Here is a 21,651-nt window from a genome sequence, read left to right on the forward strand (position 1 = left end):
CCCATGCCTGTTTATAATCCTGCCCGCTGTCTTGCACTTCAAGCCAGAAGACAAAATCCTACGTCCTTCCAGCACAGCGCTGCAACAGCTTTAAGTATGCTTTGCAGGCGGTGAGGGCTTTGACGGTTTTGACATAGGTAGATTAATTTTCCCAGCAGTGTTCAGGGAGAGCAAAGGAAAAAATGAAAGAGGGAGAGAAGAAGGGAAAACGCAGCCAATCTTAAATAATTCAAGGAGAGAAAGACTGGGCCAGCAAATAAGACTTGTATGTTCAGCTTCTGCATAATCCTGGGTAAACCTAGATCTGTCCAGGCCCACAGAAGATATTAACAGACATTAGGTGCCTAAATAGTCTTGAATTCCAAACCTTTCTATGCCTAAAGCCTAACCTACAAATTAAGGATTTTCAGTAATTAACACCATTGTGGTGGTGTGAGCACCAAGTCCTTTGAAGCTCTCTGCTATCACAGCACTGGAGTCAATATGATGTACAGCCTTACACCGGTTTTAAAAATCTTTTCTTGACATACCTTTGAGTCCTCCTCCTTTCACTTTTCTTCACACACTTGATAAGACAACAAGTTAAAAAAGCCATGGACATCAGCAGAATGATGGCACAGCTCACGATGGAGGCAATCACTGCGACCTTAAATCCAAAAGTCTCATATTTTGATATGGCTGCAGCAAAGCAAACACAGAAGCACGTTTCTAAGGTCAACCCATGAATTTATCTTTCACATTTTCATTAAACTATGTTGAAACCTACCTGATTCACAGTTCTGCTAACAATAGCTCAGTAAGGACTTTCACATTAGTATGTGTGAAGATACCAGAGTATCTTGGCTTCAGCTTAGAGCGACGCAAGCCTCAACTTGGGCTATTTAAAAATCTCCTGTTTATAAGCTACTAATGAATTGTTCACAAGTATTTCACCACTGCAACTAATTAAACACAATGCCTTTAGCGCTGCAGTAGCTAAAAAGCGCAACTTTGTCGGCATATCAAATGCAGATGAGCTAGCAGACTCTTATAAGCAATTGTTAACAAGGACTGGAGCTGCAAAAACAAACACTGACAGGGGTAAATGGGCTTAAAGAAGCCCTTTAGAGCAAGGAGACTTCCATATAATTACACCTTATTTGGCAGGCAGGGAACAAGGGGTCTTCCTCTGTTTGGGGAAGGACGCAGGATGGAAGGGACGGTATCTGCAGGGCTGAGTGTTCACAGGGCTGATGTTGGAAGTGAATTATCCAGACAAAAGGAGGAGTGGGAATGTGGTGTGGCACAGCTAACGCAGATCTCTGCCAACTCATCTGGAGCACTAAGCATGTCTTGCTTCAAAACTCATCTAGTTCTTCCAACGCCGTGATGACCAGCATCAGAAATGGTTCAGCTGAGCTCCACACAAAGCTTTACAGTTCTGCAGCCTCTGGAGGGGAGGATTTTTCCCGTTTTTCTTTAATGGAATCTCTCAAATGAGAGATAAGAATAGCTGAGTTCATGAGAGAGCAGTAAGTGTCTAAGTCCGTCTACCAATGATTTAAAATTATACAAGGTCTGAGACACAGACTGGGATTCTCAAAGCTCAGAGGTACCACGTTTTGCTTGGGCCTACTTCTAGTCAAATTACTAACAACCTTATAATAAATAAGAAGGAACACAGCGTGAAAGGTAGTTAATGTTGTTGCCATTCAAACGTTATTTGTCAATATGGCAACTTTCCCATGCGGCTGCCCACAGGCAGCAACCTAAAATTGTTAAAAAAATACCGCTCAGTTTCTTTTACAGCAAAAATATCTTCAGAAAAGAATGCCAGAAGATTAGAGGGTTTGCAAATATGCTTGCACATTAGTTGGTCATATCTATGCATTTTCTAAAGAAGGGTACAGCTTGTAGCTACAGAGCCACAGTTATTCCGGGTGCAACACTACCGGAGTTGGTGATGTGAGATCAGGCATAAATCCAACCCAGTCTTTTCTGTGTCATGATAATGAACGATGTCAGAACACATATGGAGTGCAGTTACATTCAGTGGGGGCAACTTTGAAGGAAATTGAGTTTGTCTTTTTCCTTGCACAGATGTCTAGAATTAATCTGAACGTTGTAGGAGACGGGCAGGACAAAATAAACTCAATGCAGCCAAAAGGGACTGGGCATGGTTTGGAAAGAACCTTACGCTTGCAGGAGGGCACTCCGGCTGTCCACTGGGTACCGTTCCCTTTCCAAATGCAGGTGATGACGCCTGGTCCCTCCAGCTGGTGCTCGGCAGAGCACTGGAACGTTATCACCGTCCCCACGGCCGTGCCGTTGCCGTGAATGATCTGTAGTGTGCCAAGCTGGGGAGGGAAGACGCGGCTGCACTGCCCTGCAGAACAAAAACAAAGCGAGACAATGCTGCGCCAGAGCCAAAAGCAAAGGTCCACTTAAGTTTTATTGCAATCGGATTGTAAATCAGTCCAAGCTAATGGTCAAAACAAATAACAGACCTCGGGGTGGGCGATGCTGACTGCTCTGCCAAGTACCAGCCCACGGCCAAACCCCCTTCGGTGCCATTCAACAGCTCCACTGCCCTGACCCCCGGCGCAAAGGGAGGTTTTACTCGTGTTGCAACATTATCTACTTAGACTGGCACATATTAAACATTTAGGAAAAAAAAAAAAAGTCATTCTGTGAGTGGCGTGGTCTCCTACGGATTCCTGTCTTGTTGGTCTGTGTGTTCAGTTAAGTACTCAGGCTGGCATCTTCCATGCTGGGAGTATTCATAGCATATCTTCCCCTATGCAAACCTTCCAAGATCTAACGGATTGATCACATATTTCAGCATTGCAGTCTACTTGGTAGCATCTTGTCATGACCCTACAGAAACTTCCTATCTTTCAAGAGCACTGCACCTCCGTTAGTCTTGGCTGAAATGAGCCAGCGGGTTCAAGAGCCACTGTACAGGGAGGGGACCGGGAGAGACATACACATACAGCACAGCTACATTCCACGTATCTCCATTTTCAAGTGACAAACTCTGCTTTATAGTATATCATTTGTTTTAGTACATTTTTCTTCATTCAGCTTTTCTCCCTCTATTTCTTTGTCGTTCATACAGCTGTTTTCTGAGTCATGGAGCTGTTCGCCTCTCGGCCACCTAACGTCAGCCACTAACTTTACAGATTGGGTTTTACTGTCACAACGCTTCTTATTTCACCCTCATTTTAAACACAAATTTTAATGATCGGTCATTAAGACAACTTATGATATCCAGATATACTTCAAAGATAACAACAATAAATACACTTTCTGGTTTTGCACATGTGCACTGACAGAATCTGGACACTGTTTTACATAATCCTTTTTTTTTTTTAATTTATTAAATACCAGCACTGCTTCTGCACCGGAGCCCAAGTTCCCTATCTGTCGCTGGACTTCCAAATGACTTCAGCAGACTCAGAGGCAACTGGGTCGCCGTTGCAAGACCAGAGTTGCAAGCACTATGACGAGGCACAAAAAAATTAGAAGGGGGAAAACATGCTTCCCACACCTACAAGCAAAAAGAGGTGTAGAGTTTTAATAGCCTCCTTGAGAACATCTTGACAGAATCACATGTCGATAGCAAATCTATTTTATTTTTAATACTAAAACGGCCCCTTGATCACTAATTAATGTTAAGCTTCTGCGATCAAACCGCAGCAGACAGGCTTACTACCTGTCTTCAATTTATGCTCTTAAAAACCCCAGCTCCCTGGAAAACAAACCCAAAGAAATCTCAGCAAAAGACCAAACAAAAGCCACAGTGACAATCACCAGTCTAATCTACTAAGTAAATATGTACTGAGGACTAGCTTTTAAAAACGTGCCTGTTCTAATTCCATGCAGATTATTTCTGTTTGTTTTGCCACTTCTTTCAGTCTCTTACTATGGCAGCAATTTGCCTCAACGAGAGCAAATATTTTCTAGAGCATCATTTCCCTTCATCTCTTGTCCTTCCCTCCAACATCCCGTTGCTGGAACACATGGGGTATGTGCACTGGACAACCTTCCTCCTCGCTTCAGATGAGCATTACGAGTTTGGGCTTTTCGTTTTACCTTAATCACTCAGAGCCTTACCATGAAAAACCGTTGTCCTAAGCTGCAAAATACCCACCTTTTTGCATTTTACACTTTCAAGGCTATTTTTACACACCGCATCACATACTTAGAGTTAACGTCAGTGACAATTCCAGCTGCACAAGATGCAGAAAGTAATTCAGAGCCAAATTTCATTCCAAGTACGTCTGCCTAGCCACCACAGCAGCCCTCATTAGATGCTTTCAGCAGACTTGCCAGTTTACCTGGACTCGTTATTCAGCCTCTGCTCTCCAAAGAACAGATCATTTGGCACTGGATCCCTTCTTTCAAGACATACTTCATTTAACCCAGCATTGACCATCCTGAGTAATACGTGCACCTGGTTCAGGTGCTCTTGACCCTTTCCTGCACTGACCTTGCCCATGATGGTACATGCCGAGCGATTAAAACCTCTGAATGTCAGTGACCTTGTCAGCATTATTCCTCAGCCGTGGATTTTAAAATATTTTTCTTCACTTGAGCACTACAAAGATTTCTAACAGCCAATGTCCCACGAAGCCGTGGATATTTCCTCGCTTTGGCCAGGGCTGTAACAGCGTTGTGTCATCCCCAGCGGCTCATTCCTGTATGAATGTACTTGGGGCAACCCCAGAGGCTCATCTTAACGACAGCTAATGAGAGCCAAACTTTTGAAAGCTTCTATACCCGGCTCTACACAGGTGCTGAGCTGGAAGTTCATCAACTGCATTTCATGTACCTGCATTTGGCCAGAGTAGAAATACCATTTCTTCTTCTCCTTCCAAGAGCTTTTCAACACAATTTCTTCCCACCAAAGTCAAAATATCAAATGTGTCACTACTTTTTGCTTTTTACAAATGCTTGTATTGAAATGCATAGATGGATTTTTGCCGGTATGACTTTGTGAATTTTATCCAAGTTTGGATTTAGTATCTCTGGATAAAATTTGCCCTAATTTTCATCAGCAATGGTCTTCTAATAACTCATTTGTAAAATATCTCCTGTAAGCTCTAGCTATTAACTACCTATAATGTTTTTCGGTTACTTGCTGCATTCACTGTCCTGCTAGGTTAATTTTCCCCTTCCATCTCCAGAAAATCATGGCTTAGGTAAGCGTCCGTCCTCCTATTTATATAAGCAGATGTTCCATATAAAGTTATCCTTTGAATACTCTTCAGGCATGTTTATCTGACTAAATCTACTAGAATCAAGAATTTTAGGTTGTTTTTTTTTTTAAATATAATATATTTATATTTTTTGTTTTCAGCTAAGGCTAGTGTTTGAGGCTGCATTGCCTCCAGAAGTAAAACACAAATACTGCATAAACATTTGTGCTGACCAGATTTACATCATGATTTATATTTCTTTTCTAAATATATAGGTTCAGGTCTCGGGTTGCAGTAACTGTTAGCACCCAGAAATGTAAAATTGAATAAAACCTCTATTGCTCATGTAGCTTTTGCAATAGCTGCATCTCAAACTCCACAGATTCATGCCTGCACCGAAAGCTAGGAGGAGCGCCCGAGGAATTACCAGCCTATCAGCCACTTCTACGAGCTTATAGCAAACAGGAAAATTCATGATGTGTTGTTTAGTTTTGATTAGTTCATGGCATCGTTTCTAGACTTGATACGTGTCTCCGGTGCCTAGTTCCCATTCCTCCTCGCTGTTGTTCTCCGCTCCCAGGCTCGTGCTCTGCTTACACATCCAGATACTGGCTACTACTTCCAAGCTCAAGAAGAAAACTCACTTGCTGATACAACCTTATGAAGCAAAGGCTGGAAACATTTTTTCTTATTTCTTTTTAAGTCCAACAGAAGTCGTTGGACTCTCGCTTGTTCATTTGACTCATTGAAAAGGATTAACAAACTGCCTTGTCCACTCTGCGTACCATGCCACCGTACAGCATCAGCTCTGGTGAACTGGGATGACCATCAGCCATCAGCTAGCCAATTCCCTTCAGGGCACAACGAGCTGAACACCTTCAAGTTCCTGCAGCTACTTCTGCAGCTTCTTGTAAGCAAGAGATGATCTACACAAATGCATTTCTTAGCTTGGCTTCACACTAAGAAGATGTCCAGTGTTCAAAAAGTAGCTGAATCTGCTGCTACTGTCTGCCAACACAGAAGAAGGGCATTGGCTACAGCAAATAAACAGATTATTTCATATGACAAATAACTGTCCTCAAAGTAAAGACACTAAAGTGTAGCGTACTCCATAAATTTTTAATTCACCCAAACCACTGTGTTCAGAAATAGCCACATACGTAATTTCCAGGCACTGAAAAATAAACAGTAATGCAAGAATTAAGACAAAATAATCCAAAATCTCTCTTCTCATGCACAGCCAGGATTATCTGTATAGCAAAATCGATTTTCAGAAAGAGTTACCATATGGTTTCATTGTCAGCGAGCTGCGGATTTATGTTTTGCTGATAAGAAAACAGAAATGAGAGAGCAACCTAGGCACGCTTGCCCATTAAACATTTCCTGTGCTCCTTCCATAGCGAAACATAGCGACTTAAAATCAAATACCTCGCGTAAGTATATACCAAAATGATCTAAAACACAGCAATAATTACCTGAAAGCATGTCATCAAGATTGCCACTCGCTGTTTGTGCAGAAAGGGAGCAATCCATGCCTTTGCCTCGTTATTCCCATACACACGTAACTCAAGCCTTTGCATTGCTTATTGCTGACTATTTAATGCAACTAAAACATGCTGGAATGACCAGATGCCAGAAGGAGACAGAACATTAGGTTCTATAAACCCTGCAGAAAATAAACATGCCGATATTATTTCTGCAAGTCTATTTTCCTACAGAAATTCCTTAGAAATTAGTGTCCCTGAAGTCACAGGCATAATGTTGAACATCCGCAGCAGCCTCACAGAAGAGCTCTTGGAAGAGCTCGCTGTGTCAAAAAGCAAAAGAAAAGCAGCTAGAAGTGAAATATGAAATAAAGCAGATGTAGTAAAGCATCTTGTGTGAGTGAAACCGCCTCGCCCCGGCACCGGTCCCCTTGCAACCATGCCCTCGCTCCCCCTCAGAGCTGGCCATGAATCCTGCCAGGGCTGGGCTCTTAACTGCACGACGTGCTGCAACAGCAAACGGCTACCAGGAGGAGCTTATCCTCCCACTAGAAAATTCAGACGCTGGCACGGCTTTTTACGATATTAGTGTTAAACATGACACCAACACAGCAGTAAAAGAGGCGGAGGGAGGTCCAGGCTCTTGAAGCTGCAGAGCTTGAACAAGGTCCCCAGCTGCGCCGCAGCCAGCGGGAAGCGTGCTACGGGACCTCCTACTGCTTGGTGGCACCAGGTAGTGACCGGCTTCAACCTTTTCCAACAAAAGCACACGTCAGCAATGGCATGACTTGACCTTTCCTACCTATTTCACTGGTTTCCGAGAGTCACTAGAAAGCCGAGACGCTGGAAAGCTGTTACAGACCTGTCTGCCTTCCAACACGCGGGCATGGCCCTACGAAGTTATTCCCCTGGGGGAGGTTTCCGAGGCCCAGGTATGGCACAAACCACATGCACCAAAACACAGCCCTCTGCACCCACGACTGTAAGGACCACCTTCGGCTCGGCCACCGCTGCCCAGGGGAGCTTCTCGCTCCGGACCCTGATGGAGACCTGCAAGAACTGCAAGCAGCCACGCAGGCGGCTGTTCCCCGGGGCCAGTCCCATGGAGGAACCGTCTGGACATCTGCGGACAGTGAAACTTGAAGGTACCTACAGAAGACATCTCTCAGAGCCCACAGTCTGAAAAAAGAAACACAGCTTGTTAACGATATGTGGTTCTCGCATCTGCCTGATTTCAGCATTTCCAAACGAAAACGCTCCCTACAAAACACTCTGGGTTTCTATTGAAAAATTAATTTTAAAATTGTGAAAGAGGGAACCCAATTATCTAATCATTCTCACAGGCCACCATTAAACACTCGTGGAAATGCTTTTTCAAAAAAGCTCGTTCTCCCATTGATAAGGAACAATTAAGAGAGAAGGAGGGAAGGAGAGAAAAAAGGTATTTGAAGCGAGTTTCTTTTTGTGTTCACACACCCATACCCAAGTGAGCCCTCTGCTCACACCTGTGTTATAGCAGGTACCTTCGGCTCGCTCCTACCAACTTCCCTCATTTTTTTTCTGTTGTTGTTTTGTAGGTAAAACTGATTTTTCAACACGCTGTTTGCAACCTACTTAACAACATGCAATCGTTCTGCAGCGTGAAGGGGTGCTGGGACTCCCCCGCCAGGCTGAGTCTCATCAGTCGCGTTTTGGGCAGCGTCGCTTTCCTTCTCACCACGTTCCGGGCCGCCGGTGCGGCGGGGGCCCCCAGGACAAGTGAGCACATCTCGCATCCCGCATGCGTCCTCGCCTACGGCCAGTTTCTGTCAGCAGCGCTCCGGCGGTTTCAGTTCAGCCATGGCAGCCTTCGGGCAGCAGCTGCTATCGGGCAGAGCAGGGTCCTTCCTGGCGTGGAGCAGGGAAGGGTGCACGTCCGGAAGAAGAGAGAAGCAAACGCATCCAGAGAAAAGAAAGAAACAGCACAGTGTCGAACGCCAAGCAGCTCTGAAACACAAGAGGGGCCGGAGCGCTCACCAACACGACCTTTTCAGACAAGAGAGCAGAAGCGCAGAGCCAAGCACTGCTGGATGCTGGGGACACTTCAGTGGGAATGGGATCCTCCTGAGCCTCATCCTCCGACCGGACAAAGCTGGTGTGAAGCCGGCGAGGAGAGAAGTCGTGGGCAAGGCATTAGATCACCCCGTCAACACGGCCAACACGGAGGTGGAACAGGCACTGGTGCTGTCCCCTGAGCAATCCAGAGGTGCTGGATGGCTGCACCCACTTCGTGCGGCGCTGCCGGTTGCTCTCTCCACGGAGCAGCGATCCCTACATCCAGATGGGAAAATACACAGTAATGTATTGACCACTGTGCGGTCCTTGACAACTCAGGGTGCCCTTTGGTGGATGAAGGATGGTAAAGCCTACTTCAAGGTCTTTTCATGCCTGCTAAGGTAGCAAAAATTATCAGATAGCAGCAAATTCTTGACTTCCATCTCCGAAAGAAACGCTTGCGCTACGCTGCTGCAAAATCTTACATCCAGATCTGAAGCAGACAAATTCGGTTCATCTCTCCCTACGATACTGAGCCTTTTTCTTTTCCCTCTCCCAGCATTTTTCATCCGGCTTTTGAGCTGCTCAGTGTAGTGAACAAGACAGAGCAAGATTTAGGAGTCAGCACTAAACACTTCCCAACCCTACACTGACATAGTAGAGGGCTGCAAGCAATTTTAATCCCTGTAAAATCCAAGCTACATATCACCCAAGTGCTAGATTAGGGTTTCATGACAACATGTGCGATCCGCTCCTATTTCAAACATAAACAACGTGTAGGATTGGTGTACAATCATTCTTATTCATGTCTTTTATGTTACTCTCTTAAGAGAGGATTTGTTCCAGTCACCGAACTGCCATCTCCATGGTTGATGTTTTTTGCCAATTTACATCAAAGTCAGGTTATTCTCATCTGCAGATTTTACTCTTGGATCTAGCAACGAGGGCAATACTGAATATTTCTCTTCTTATGGGAGCAATTAAATCAGAAAAAATAACTAAATGAAAAATGAAGTATTTGATGAAGTCCCCAGTAAAGCAAGAACAGATGCTTTCATGCAACCCACAGATGGGTTTTCTGTGCTTTATTAGTCTGTTTACCAACAGAATTGAAAAAATAGGTTATGACACTTCTGAAAAGTTAATAATAGTGCAACTTTCGAGAACAGGAAGGATCCATTAAACCTAAAGCAAATTAGAAGTGTTCATCTATTTATCTCTTCACCATTACTTCCATATTAGAAAAAAAAAAGTAATTTTATGTCTGTATCTATATATATCTCTCCACTATGGAGCACACCAGAATTATGCGCTGTTCCCAATTAAAAATTACCCATGGAAGTGATGCCAACAGTTGCTTTCGTGACTGACTGTTTAGTGAATGGAGCTAATATTCATAGAATCAGAGAGTGGTTTGGGTTGGCAGGGACCTTTAAAGGTCATCTAGTCCAACCCCCCTGCCGTGGGCAGGGACATCTTCAACCAGATCAGGTTGCTCAGAGCCCCGTCCAACCTGACCTTGAATGTTTCCAGGGATCGGGCATCGACCACCTCTCTGGGCAACCTGTGCCAGGGTTTCACCACCCTCATCGTAAAAAGTGTCTTCCTTTTATCTAATCTGAATCTACCCTCTTTTAGTTTAAAACCATTCCCCCTTGTCCTATCGCAACAGGTCTGCTAAAAAGTCTGTCCCCATCTTTCTTATAAGCCCCCTTTAAGTACTGAAAGGCCGCAGTAAGGTCTCCCCTCTTCATCATTCTAAAGCAGATAATAAATAAATTACATATTTGCACATGCAGTTTGTGGCCTAGATTCTAAAACAAAGCTCAGAGATTAGAATTATGAGGAATAACTTGAAATGAGCTTTTCACCTGCACTTCAGCCGAGACCTGAATGTACCACATGTCCTGGGGCAGACAGACCCGATGGGCCGGTGGTCTCACCAGGATGCAACCAAAATCCCCCGCTCCAGAGAGCTGAGTCCCAGGACGCCGTCCCCACCAGGCAGCGAGGGGTCCAGCCCTTGCTGTGCTTGCCTCCAAAGTCTGTTAGCACTGCTTCTTGCATAATAAGCGTATTTACAAGAAGGAGAACAGAAGTAACTGGTTACACAATACCACAGCCTTCTACAGATGGTCCTCAGCCTCCCCCGTGCATCTCTACATCCGCAGTCTCTGGAGAGGTTCAAATCCAAAGCAAGATGCGAATGTCACCCCAGGATCTGTCACCCCATCTTTAGGGAAAGCCAAACGGAATCAGGGATGTGAGAAACATAAAGCAAGACAAATGAATCCATCAGCTCAACTCTGAATTTGAAATTTGCAGGCCAGGAATCTGTTTCTATATCATTTTCCTTCTCTCCAGGGAATAACAAAGACTGGGATCATCCCCACACCTTCCCTCTGCTGCCAGGTTCTGAGAGGCACATCCTTGCTGGTGGAAGTGTCCTTCATGAAACATCAGGCCGGTGAAGACTGTAGGTTTTTATTTTCAACTTTCATCATTATTTTCCCCCAGTGCTCATGAATAACCTCTCATTCGTTAAACCTGTGCAGCTGACTGTAACGTTTCTGCGGACGGTGCAAAGCGAGATGTGGGCTCCATTAACCAGAGCCTGTATATTTTCCAGTGGAAACTATGAAGACCAGAAATGTTAAAATTCTCCCTTGTCCATAGTCAAGATAAGAGATTATCTTGGACCAATGCTCAAAGCATTTTTCATCATCGCAATACCTGCAAGAAAACAATCACCACAAATGAAATAAAAGTTAAACGAGTATGCAACAGAAGGCCAATGATTTTGGGAAATCCAAATTTCAGCATCCAACTCAATATTTAGCACCTTGCTAACAGGGATCAGCACCAAGAGGAAAACAGACAAGTTCTACCAGCAGTCAGTCTCTGGCGAGCCCTTCTCCAGGCTCGTGCCGGGGGCCTGACATGAGAGAGAACCGGCAACCGCTTATGAGAGCAAAACTACTCCAGCAGCCTCCCTTCGCACAGACATGATGATGGGCATTTCTGGGGGCTGGAGAAGGCTGCCGGCACTCGCTTGTAGGAACCTGAATTGGAAAACCTGACCCTTTTGTCTGAAAGGGGATGCTCTGACAGAATCCGCTCTTTTGCTTTTGTTCCCTCTAAAAGCAGAAAGAAGAAAAATGTCGAAACCACCGTGTCCGGCCAGTTCTAATACAGATGCCTTATCAGCACTCATCCTATCAATGGGCCCAAGAAAAGGGCTCGCTGTCAGAAAAGCTTCAGCTCTGTGGCTTTTCACCTACAAAATGGTTTAGCACCTCTAAGGATCCCTGCAAAACCCTTCGGCTTTTTCTCTGTAGAGCAGACAAATTTTTTTTAATGCCTAAGTGGATCAATTTTATATTTAACCTGAAAGCTAGCTGGTTACAAATCCAACATTTTCTGGCTTCCCTTAATAATTATCAAAGTTTTGTCACCAAAATTAAACATTTCATTTGGCAAACTGAGCAAGATTCAGATTTTACTGCTTCTTGCAGATGAGGAAACTAAAATAGAGAGAAACCAGCAGCAATGTTGTCCATTAAGCTGCGGATCTACAGATTCAATATATAAATCACTGGTGCTTCTGGTGACCCCCCAGTGGATTGCACGGACAAGCAGGAGAGCTGGGCAGAGGTAAGCTAAGAATCTCAGGAATTAAAGGGTACAGGATAGAAAATGATTATCTGAACACACGTGATGGAAAAATGAGTCCGAATACGATGTCCTGGCAAGATCAGACACCTCCTGCTTTTAACATGGTTTTCAACAGTATATTTGATTTGCAATAGATAGGATAGAAATTCAGCGTTTCATTGAAAAGCTATCCACCGAAGAAGCCAAAAGAAACCTATTTTCACAAGGAACGCACGTGTCTGTTAGGACCCATAGTCGGATGAGGGATGAAGGATGCCCTCCCGGACAACTCGACGGGGCAGAGGCTGCCGCCCGCCCGGCCGCCCTTTGGGGAGCCCTCCCGCGATGTCCCCCGGAAGGAGGGCAGCATCCCTGCGCCTCTGTCGCCCGCACCCTGACACGCTCCCACTCCTCACCACTCACCTGGGCACTACGGAGGAACAGAGCTCAGCCCGGCTGTGTGTTCGGCCCCTGTACAGCCAGCGACGGCTCCGGTTATCTGCCTGCAGCAACTGCCTGGTCTGGTTTGGGTACAGAGGGGTGCAAGCACGCTCGGGGTAATGAACGTCGCCAATAAGAGCAGATGTCCCCCAGCGATGCAGCCGGTGGCCTCTTGCTTCTGGGTGACGTTTGCCAGACTGGGCACAACCTCCGTGGACGGCAGAAATCCCTGCCGGTGGGGTGGACACGAGGCGAGCGCTGCACCGATGCTGCCTTGACTGAAAAATGCTCAAGTGGGAAAGGTCCAGAGCTGGCCAAAAACCACTTCAGGCATTAGAAAATTCACCCCCAACATGAAATTTTAGGTGGACCAGAAATGCTTGCTACTCGATGGTTACATGCTCATTTTTGGTCAAAAAGCCTCAAAACATAGGAACTTTTCAACCTTTTCTCTTTGAAACTACTTTCTTGTTTTAAAACGGACTATTGACTATAGGTTTGTTAGTTTTCCAGGGGAATTTCCAACCATCCTGTTAAGCAAAACCAGCCTGAATGCTAGAGACCTTGTCTGCATTTGCTCCCCCTGGCTGGCCTGTTCTGGCTTCTGCAAGTCCTTTTTCCTTCCCGATAGCAAACTGAAGCTGTTCCTGTACTTGGTTTGCTGTGTTAAGCTGCTAAATGCGCACCACAGAGCTGTGACCCGGCATTCGCAACTGTCAGCAAGAATTTCTGTGAATAATTGATTTTTTTAGACACCAGGCTGAAAGAGTTAGCAATAGCATGCAATTTATTATGGTGATAGAAATCATTCATGAGCTGAGAAACTAACAGTCAGATTTAAAAACCTTCTCTGCGGTTTTACCACTTTTTATTTTTCTTCTCTCTCTTTTTTTTTTTGCTGCTGGGTTCGGCTTTCCTGTTCCTAGGCTTCATCCTGACAGCAGAGGGGCACGCAGCCAGGAGCTTGGCCACGGACACAAAAGCAACCTGCAAAACTGCGACGTGTGAAAGCCACGCAGCATCCTGCCAGAACGCATTCAAGCATGGCAATGATTAACAGTACGAGTCAATAAGCACATCTGCTTTCAGCCTCCCTGGCCATAGGAATTAGTGAAAGATGGCACGAAGATTGACGGGGATGCCAGTATAAGGACAGGGAACCAGTCCATTGTGTTTACTTTTCCCCATTAAAAAAGTCAATGATTATGGGTGAGTTATACACAGAATGACAAGTAGCTTAAGCCAGTAGATCAAAGGACAGCAGCCCCATGCCCTTCCCTTTCTTGTACTGCATGTGTCTAAGACATAAGATCTGCATCAGATAATTCAGCTACATCACTGGCAGCTTTTGGATGGCCAGCATACGGGGCAAGGATAGTCTCTGATTCATATTTAAAAGGAGTGAAAAACTGAGTCCCAATCTATATTTCTGTGTTTCTTAACGATAACGGGCCAAACATCAGAGCCCTCCCTTGCCTGTGCAAAACTGCCGCTGGCTTTGTGGGGCACTCCTTTTAGAGCAAAACGAAACCTCTGCGCCCAGTCCAGATGTCTCTTTTGACGCAACCACCCAGCAAAGGTCATAGTCTTGGAGATTACTGCAGCTCTGAGGAGAAACTCTCCCGGGTATAATTCTGCTCTTTTACATGAAGGCACAAATTTCTGCTCTCCTGAACGGGAGGAATCAAACAACAAAACTCCCCCCTTGCACCTCCTTTGGCCACGCCAGCCCAAAACGTCTTCCCGAACACTGTTTCCCAGCCCACACGTGCACTCGGGTTTTTGTACACCACCTCCTCCCTTCACCTAACCCAGCTCCTGTCCCCATTTTCACCCCTCCTCAAAATAATTCGCAATCAAAGACGCTCTGCTTCGGAGACTCGTACACGTGAGCAGCATTGTGTTTGGCCTTATTTCATCCCAGAAGTAACAACTTAATAATCACTTCCAACTCCGTTGGAGGAAAAGCAAGCAGTTGACCCATCCTCTTCCCCTACGGGTGTTTCCACCAGCCGCCGCTGCTCCGGCTTAGCTGAGGCAGCTGCGAGCGCTGCCTTCCCGAGCAGGCTGGGGCTCTTGGGCCGGCACCTCTGCTCCTGCCGCGGAGGCTCTGCTCTGCTGGCAAACGCTTGTAGGTGAACCAGGCATCAGCTCAACCCCGTCTCCGAGACCCTCAACGGATACAGGAATTGATTTATTTTGGTGAGCGGCTGCTCGTTCTGCAACTTCTGCATTTCTCACTGTCATCTTAAAACAAACAAAACGCGGGAGAGGCAGACTTCCATCAAGACTGCAAAATCATCTCTCTGTCAACCTTCTGATCCACTGAGCTAGTCAAAACTGCTCCTCAGAATAACACGCTTGCTTATCTGTCACGGCATCTGAAAGATAGCGAGTCAATAAAATGCCTAAGTGAAAACTAGCAACTGTCCAACATGTTGGCTTGTCCCCATGTCAAATTACTCAAGGCAAGATTCCGTAGTGCCAGGCACATAAAACGTCCGTGGCAATCGTGACTAAATAAACTAAGTAGTGCTAATTTCGGCACAGTTAAAATTCTCTTTGTTGTAGAGTTGCAGACTTGCATTGGGAGGCTCCGCTTTCTCACAGGAGGCCAAAGACCTCGGTGGAACAGCCAAACCGGCAGTGTTTTGGCCCTTTAAAAGGGACCGCATTCCTCATCACAACGAACCCAGAAAGTGCTGGATTATCTGATGTCATTTGGGTGGTTTTGTTTCTTCCTTTGAGGCTGATTTCTGATTTTTGAAATATCAATGTTCTGGGTCCAAAACATTCAGCTCACTTCATTCCCTAGCTGAAATTCAGAAGTCTAGACATAATTCATCTCTATAACCTAGGTAATTTAAGAGTGGCTAGGACAAAGTATTGGAGAATACCATAGGGAACAATTTTGCACCATGGAGGACTGTGCCAGAAGACCCAATAACGCTTTTCCTTCTCTATTTTGTACCGCTCTAAAGTTTTTATGACAAGCACAAAAATCATTCCCTCAAAGCAGTAACAATGCCTGGTGCAAATGCCTAACCGCTAAGATTAGCATCTTGCAGTACAGGAGATAAAACCAATTAGCTGAAATTCTGCAACTGTCACTTCTTTTACCTTATTTAATAAAAGGTTTCACTTCGATCTCATGAGAGAAAAAGGAAGGAGAAATAACCCTGAAGAAATTACAAGCCCATATATTCCAAGTTGTGTCACGTTTTGCCCTGTGGAAATGGAAATTCGGGATCAATGTTTTCTTCCCCAGCCTCAGGATCGCAGGAACAAGCCGAGAAACCTCCTTGCAGCCATTCTGCAGAGCAGTAGTGCTTGGCTTTGAAGAACAACTTTGCTTTTGCTTTCCTGGAAGAGCAACTGTGAGTTCTCAGTGACATGATTTCAGTTGCTGCACTGGCAAGGAAAACCCACTTCAGAAAAAAAAGTTGCCCATAACAAAAGACCAGACACCTCGAGTCACGCCAAAGATACATCCAGCCTGGTTCCTGGATCCCACCATGGCCACCAACAGTCACCCAGAGTATAACCAAGCAAATACGGGGTGATACCTCTTGCACCCTGCAGCAAACCGCAGCTTGTGTCTGTCCTAAGCCAGAGATCACGTCTCTTCCCTTACGTGGTGTCTGCTAGATAATTTCTTCCATGACTTGGTCTGGAGGTGGCATTCTCAGCCTCCTGCAGCACGTTCCACCTTACCTTAGGCAGCCTCTCCTCTTCCCTGGTTTGGGAAGGCAGAGGGACGAAGCAGAACCACAACTATAGACAACCACCCAGCAGCAAGAGACTCACTGATTTATCACCTGGCGTAACGATTGTTTGTCGTGTTCTGTATTTCTTTCCCACACTCCCTCTGCCTGCGGCTGCACCGATGTGTTTGCAGATGTACCTATATGTTTATAGAAGTATGTGCTGCCCCAGTCTGAAGGAGCTACAGGATTGCTTTGAGGAGTGATGGAGGAATCACAGCAAAAACCAAGGTAGCACCCTGGAAAAGCAGAGGGCCAGAGCCCCCAGCTTCAGCAACAAGGAGACTAAAAGTAATGATACATCTTCATTACTCCTTCCTCTTTTTCCTATTTCACCCAAAGAGCCCCCAGTATAATCTGAGCAGCTTCAGAGGCATCACCAACCCAGTGGCAACGCAGTGGCTGGGCTGACGACAGCACCCCCGCTTCATGGCAATTCCCGCAGGGCAGGAAAGCGCTCAGGTCACGGCTTACATGAGCATTTCAGAATTTCAGAGGCTTTTCCAGATAATATAACGATCCTGGCAAGAGACGGTCGATGAGTATCTGTCCATAGAAAACTACCGCAGAAAGGCAATACTACTTGTAATGCTGCTGTGACAGCAAAACAACCACAGTACGATATGGAACACATAAAAGCATCTGTATCATTTAAAAATGTAAGAGGCTGAATTGAAGAAGGCTTCTTCTCAGCTTTGAGACATTTGCTGCACTCTTCCCCCACCCCCTGCTCCCGCTCTGCACATTTGCCCTTCTGATACGCAGAATATATGAGCAACACGCTGACCTTCCCAAGGTGCAAGTCAGGCTCCCACAGCTCCTTTTGCAAGCGCGCAGCTGAACCTCCTCAAGCACAGGGTGGTATCGTTCTCCCTGCTCAAGGTGAGACTGTCAGGGGGAGAAAACAGTCCTCAAAAAGTAGGCAAGACCAGGAAAAGCAGAGGCTGTTTGCATTTCACAGCTGTGTTGCAGGAAGCTGTAAGACCCTCCAAGTGCTACAGGATCAGGCTGTGCTGAGGAACTTTAACTTCTCTCTCATTCACGCATTAATTCAAATGGAAATCTTGTCACATTTTTTTTCATCCTCTGCAAAAGGAACGCATGAGGGAGTTTGTCCGTGCAAATCTTTGTTATCACCCTATTGCTCATGGCCTGAAATTTTACAAAGGGGGGCATTCAATCAAAGCAGCATGAAAAATGATCACCAATAATAACATGATACAATGAATAATACTGTATAACAGTTGTCATCAGCTTTCTCTAGAGGTCACTTCTCCAGCAAATACTGCTGCATAAATAACACGGTCGCATTTTAAATTAAGCATCCTGAACAAGAGTTTAATTTAAAATTACACAAGTAGTCATAATTTTAGCTAAGCCACTCAGATTTAACAGCAGCACGTCCACTTAACTCAATACCTTCGTAGTAACAAATGGATATTCAACGAAGGTGAAATCTGCACAGATGGCGAAGGCCAAGACAAACCTCCGAAAAGTAGCAGGGCGATGAGAGGAGAGGGGACAGGGGAGCACGACACCCAGCAAAGGCCCGGCAAAGCCCCGTGTGCCGCAAGCATCTCCGCTGGTCCTACAACAGATGCAGCAGCTACGTGCAGGCATAGCCGTGCCTGATCCTGCGCACTCCCTTTTTACTCCAGTTTAGCACCTTACTAAGAACTCCGGCTCCACAGTTTTGGGGTAGTTGGTTTGGAAAAAATGGTGTTTGTTCTGGTTGGAGACATGGCTGAGAGAAGCCAGGTTTGTAGATATCTGAGGGATTAACTGAGGGTGGAATTCTAGTCTGAATGCCAAATTTTTTTTGGTGGATCCCACATTTTGCCACAGATCTATGTAGGGCAAGATTAGCTTAGGCAGGAACAGAAAGGCTGAGTGTAACGTGGGACATGCCACTTCCAAACCTCACCTTAACTGTGGAAAAATCTAGCCCCAGGAGACAATTTGACACAACAAATAAAAGCAGCCAAATATACATGATTTTACCAAAGAAAAAAGTCAATAATTAGTAACAGTAGCATCAAACTAGAGCAACAGGGTCTACACTTGTGTTTGAATTGTTAACTCTCTAAGTAGGTTTCCCAGAACTTGTTTCATATTTTTAAAATGAACTGCTCTATTAAATTCAAATTAAATGCACAGTTAAGCACATTCAGTGGATGCAGTTTAAAGCATTGCTACACTGTTAGCCTAAACACATTTGCTCATTTCTATCAGCACAACAAAATCAGGTCATTGATAAAGTCTGTTAGAACGAGCAAATTAAATCGCAGGGATATGTGGGGACAGGCTGCGGAAGAGGAGGAGGTCCCTGAATTTCAGGAGCGCTCAGCACTGCTTGCACTGAAGCCAGGGAAAAACCTGTCTGCCCTGCGATCTGCAGTACGGCAGGGAGAAACCTGGGCGAGCAGCGCTACGCCGAAAGCAGCTCGCCCGCAGCCGCACCGAGCTCCTGCGGGCTCCTTCCATCCCACCCTGCTCCCAGGCCCAGAGCCCAGGCGGCCCCTGCCCGAGCCCCAGCCTCCCGCCCGCACCCAGAAGCTCGCCGGGGCTACGGCCCCCGCAGCGTGCGTATCCCAGCCGTGCCAGGGCCAGACCCTCCGTCAGCTCCCATTGTCGTCAAGTTAATCGGACCCGTTCGAGTCAAAGAGGTTTTGAAGGGATGTTATGATCTATGCCATCAAATTGAATAACAAAACCGAGGGGGAAGAGAGAGAAAAGGAAGCAAAAAAGCTTTGATTGGTTTCTCATTCCACTCCTCAGCGTATCATCCTATCCCATTAAAACACCGATATCTTCATTTTCTACCCAGTCAATTTACATTTGCCCAGAGATGATTCCTCTTTGAGGACCCGCACGAAAGAGACCTGCTGTGCCCCTTCCCTCGTCAAAAGTCACTTGATTTCACGTTTGCCCAGCCCGCATAGCCGCGAGTCGCCCGCCACCGCAGCACCCCACGTTCACCCAAGTCAGCCGACTCCAAACTCCCATGAATTAACCCCATAATTAAATGCTTCCTATTCAAGAGCAGTCAGACCATAGCGGGGGCCCAGGCCCCCAGCGCCGGACACCCCACGCGGGGCTGTTTCCTCAGGCTGCTACCGGGGCTCCCGCAGCCACCTCCGGAGCTACCCGGGGTGACCCGCCGGGGTGGCTCTGGGGAGGGGGCTGCTGTGTGAAGCCCTGCTCGGACACCCATCCCCGCGGGTGCCCGGGGCGGCCCTCACCCTGCCGGACCCCGCACCCCGGGGCTGGCACCGCAGCCTCGCCCCGCAGGAGCCGCCGTTCCCCGCTCGCCACCCGGAACGCAGCCCCGGCAGAGCCGCTTCAGGGCCGCCGGGAGCCCGCCGAGCCTCCTCCCGTGCCCGGGGCGGCTCCGGGACACCCGCCCCGAGGCGCTGTGCCCCCGAGGGGCTCGGGGTGAGGGCGAGGTGCCCCCCGCCCCCCCGCCGCCGGCACAGAGGATGACGGGGAGGGGGAGGGAGTCCGGAGCTGAAGGCCGGGGGGTCCCGCGCCCCTTCCCGGGGGACACACACCTCTGTCCAGGGGGTCCCGCACCCCGCCCCGGATACCCCGCACCCTGCCCGCCGCCCGGCGCTGTCGCCGCTGGCACCCCCCCCGGTGCGGCGCAGGAGGGAACTTGTGCGCGGAACCGTGCGGGACCCCGCGGGCCGGGGCCGGGGCCGCGCTCGTACCTGTGTATCCGCGGGGGCCGCCGCTGTCCCGCCCGGGCGCGGCGGTCCGCGGCACATCCAGCCCCGGCGCCGTGGCTGCCGGCATGGCTCCGCCGAGCCCAGCCGCGCCGCCCCGCGCTTCCCCGGCAGGTGCAGCCCGCGCCCGCCTCCGCCCGCCCTGCGCCGGGGCCGGGCCGGGGGGGGCCGCCGTCCCGCGGGAGCCGCCGCCGCCGCGGCCCCGCCAGCCCGCGCCGGGCGCCCGCCCCGCGGCCCCTTCGCCGGCACCCGCGGAGCGGGAGGAGGAGGGGGAGGAGGGGGAAGGCGGGAGGCGGCGGCTGCTGGGGGCCGGCGGGAGCCCGGGCGCCGCCGGAGCGGATCCCCAGCCCGCTGCGGCCCCGGGGCAGCGGGGAGCGGCGTGCCGTGACACCCCCCGGCACCCGGGGCTCGGCCCGTCCTCTCCCGACCCGCACGGCTCCCCCGGAGCGGCCTGGCGGGGATGCGGCACCGCCCCGCGGCGCCGGGCAGGGGGCTGCCTGCCCCCCCGCTGCCTGCCCTGCCTGCCCCCCCGCGGCCTGCCCCCCCGCTGCCTGCCCTGCCCTGCCTGCCCCCCGCTGTCTGCCCTGTCTGCCCTGCCTGCCCCCCCGTTGCCTGCCCTGTCTGCCCTGCCTGACCCCCCGCTGCCTGCCCTGCCTGCCCTCCGGTGCCTGCCCTGCCTGCCCCCGCTGCCTGCCCTCCCGCTGCCCGCCCTGCCTGCTCCCCGCTGCCTGCCCTCCCGCTGCCTGCCCTGCCTGCCCCCTTCTGCCTGCCCTCCCGCTGCCTGCCCCCCCCGCCTGCCTCCCCCGCTGCCTGCCCTGCCTGCCCCCTCTGCCTGCCCCCCCACTGCCTGCCCTGCCTGCCCTACCTGCCCCCTGCTGCCTGCCTCCCCTGCTGCCTGCCCTGCCTGCCCTGCCTGCCCCCCGCTGCCTGCCTCCCCCGCTACCTGCCCCCCCCGCCTGCCCTGCCTGCCCCCCCCCCGCCTGTCCTGCCTGCCCTGCCTGCCCTCGGCCCCCAGTGCGGCCGGGACGGTGCTCGCAGCCCCGAGAGCCTCAGGTGCGGTGGGCTGGTCTCATGGGTCTGGTCTTCCCATTCCAAAGATGCTGCCTACTGCTTATGCTGGGAGGTGCACCCGCGCGTACATGCAGCTTACGGTCCTCAAAGTTGTGTTTATTTTCACTGGGATCTGAAACTAAACTCACTGGATAGTGCCAAGATCCATCATCTTCCTACCTGGGAGCTGGACGGCGCATGCCAACAGGCTCAGGCTACTCAGCGAAACCCAAGCACCTTGCGCTCCCTTCGTGTGTAATATTGTGCCTATCGCCCATGGTCACTTATTACCCTCGCAGCATTGCCTCAAACGAGTGAG

At 48.7% G+C, this 21,651-nt stretch overlaps 1 protein-coding gene across 5 annotated transcripts in view; it reads right to left on the minus strand.

Annotated features, from left to right (window-relative positions):
* Positions 1–20,403, minus strand: part of SUSD3 (sushi domain containing 3) — a 34,803-nt gene extending 14,400 nt beyond the window's left edge. The window contains exons 1-3 of one of the 5 annotated variants that reach the window (XM_075159486.1): positions 20,268–20,386; positions 2,177–2,365; positions 531–678 (exon numbers count right to left, since the gene is read on the minus strand). In XM_075159486.1, the coding sequence (XP_075015587.1) occupies positions 531–678; positions 2,177–2,365; positions 20,268–20,352 (422 nt within the window). In that variant the 5' untranslated portion in view covers positions 20,353–20,386. Of the gene's footprint in view, positions 1–530; positions 679–2,176; positions 2,366–6,655; positions 6,828–20,267 lie in introns of those variants that run through there. The other 4 variants (XM_075159488.1, XM_075159489.1, XM_075159487.1 and 1 more) reach the window with 4 other exon arrangements.
* Positions 20,404–21,651: the final 1,248 nt, after the last annotated feature.

Source organism: Calonectris borealis, chromosome 10 (assembly GCF_964195595.1).
Source record: "Calonectris borealis chromosome 10, bCalBor7.hap1.2, whole genome shotgun sequence".
NCBI lineage: Eukaryota > Metazoa > Chordata > Aves > Procellariiformes > Procellariidae > Calonectris > Calonectris borealis.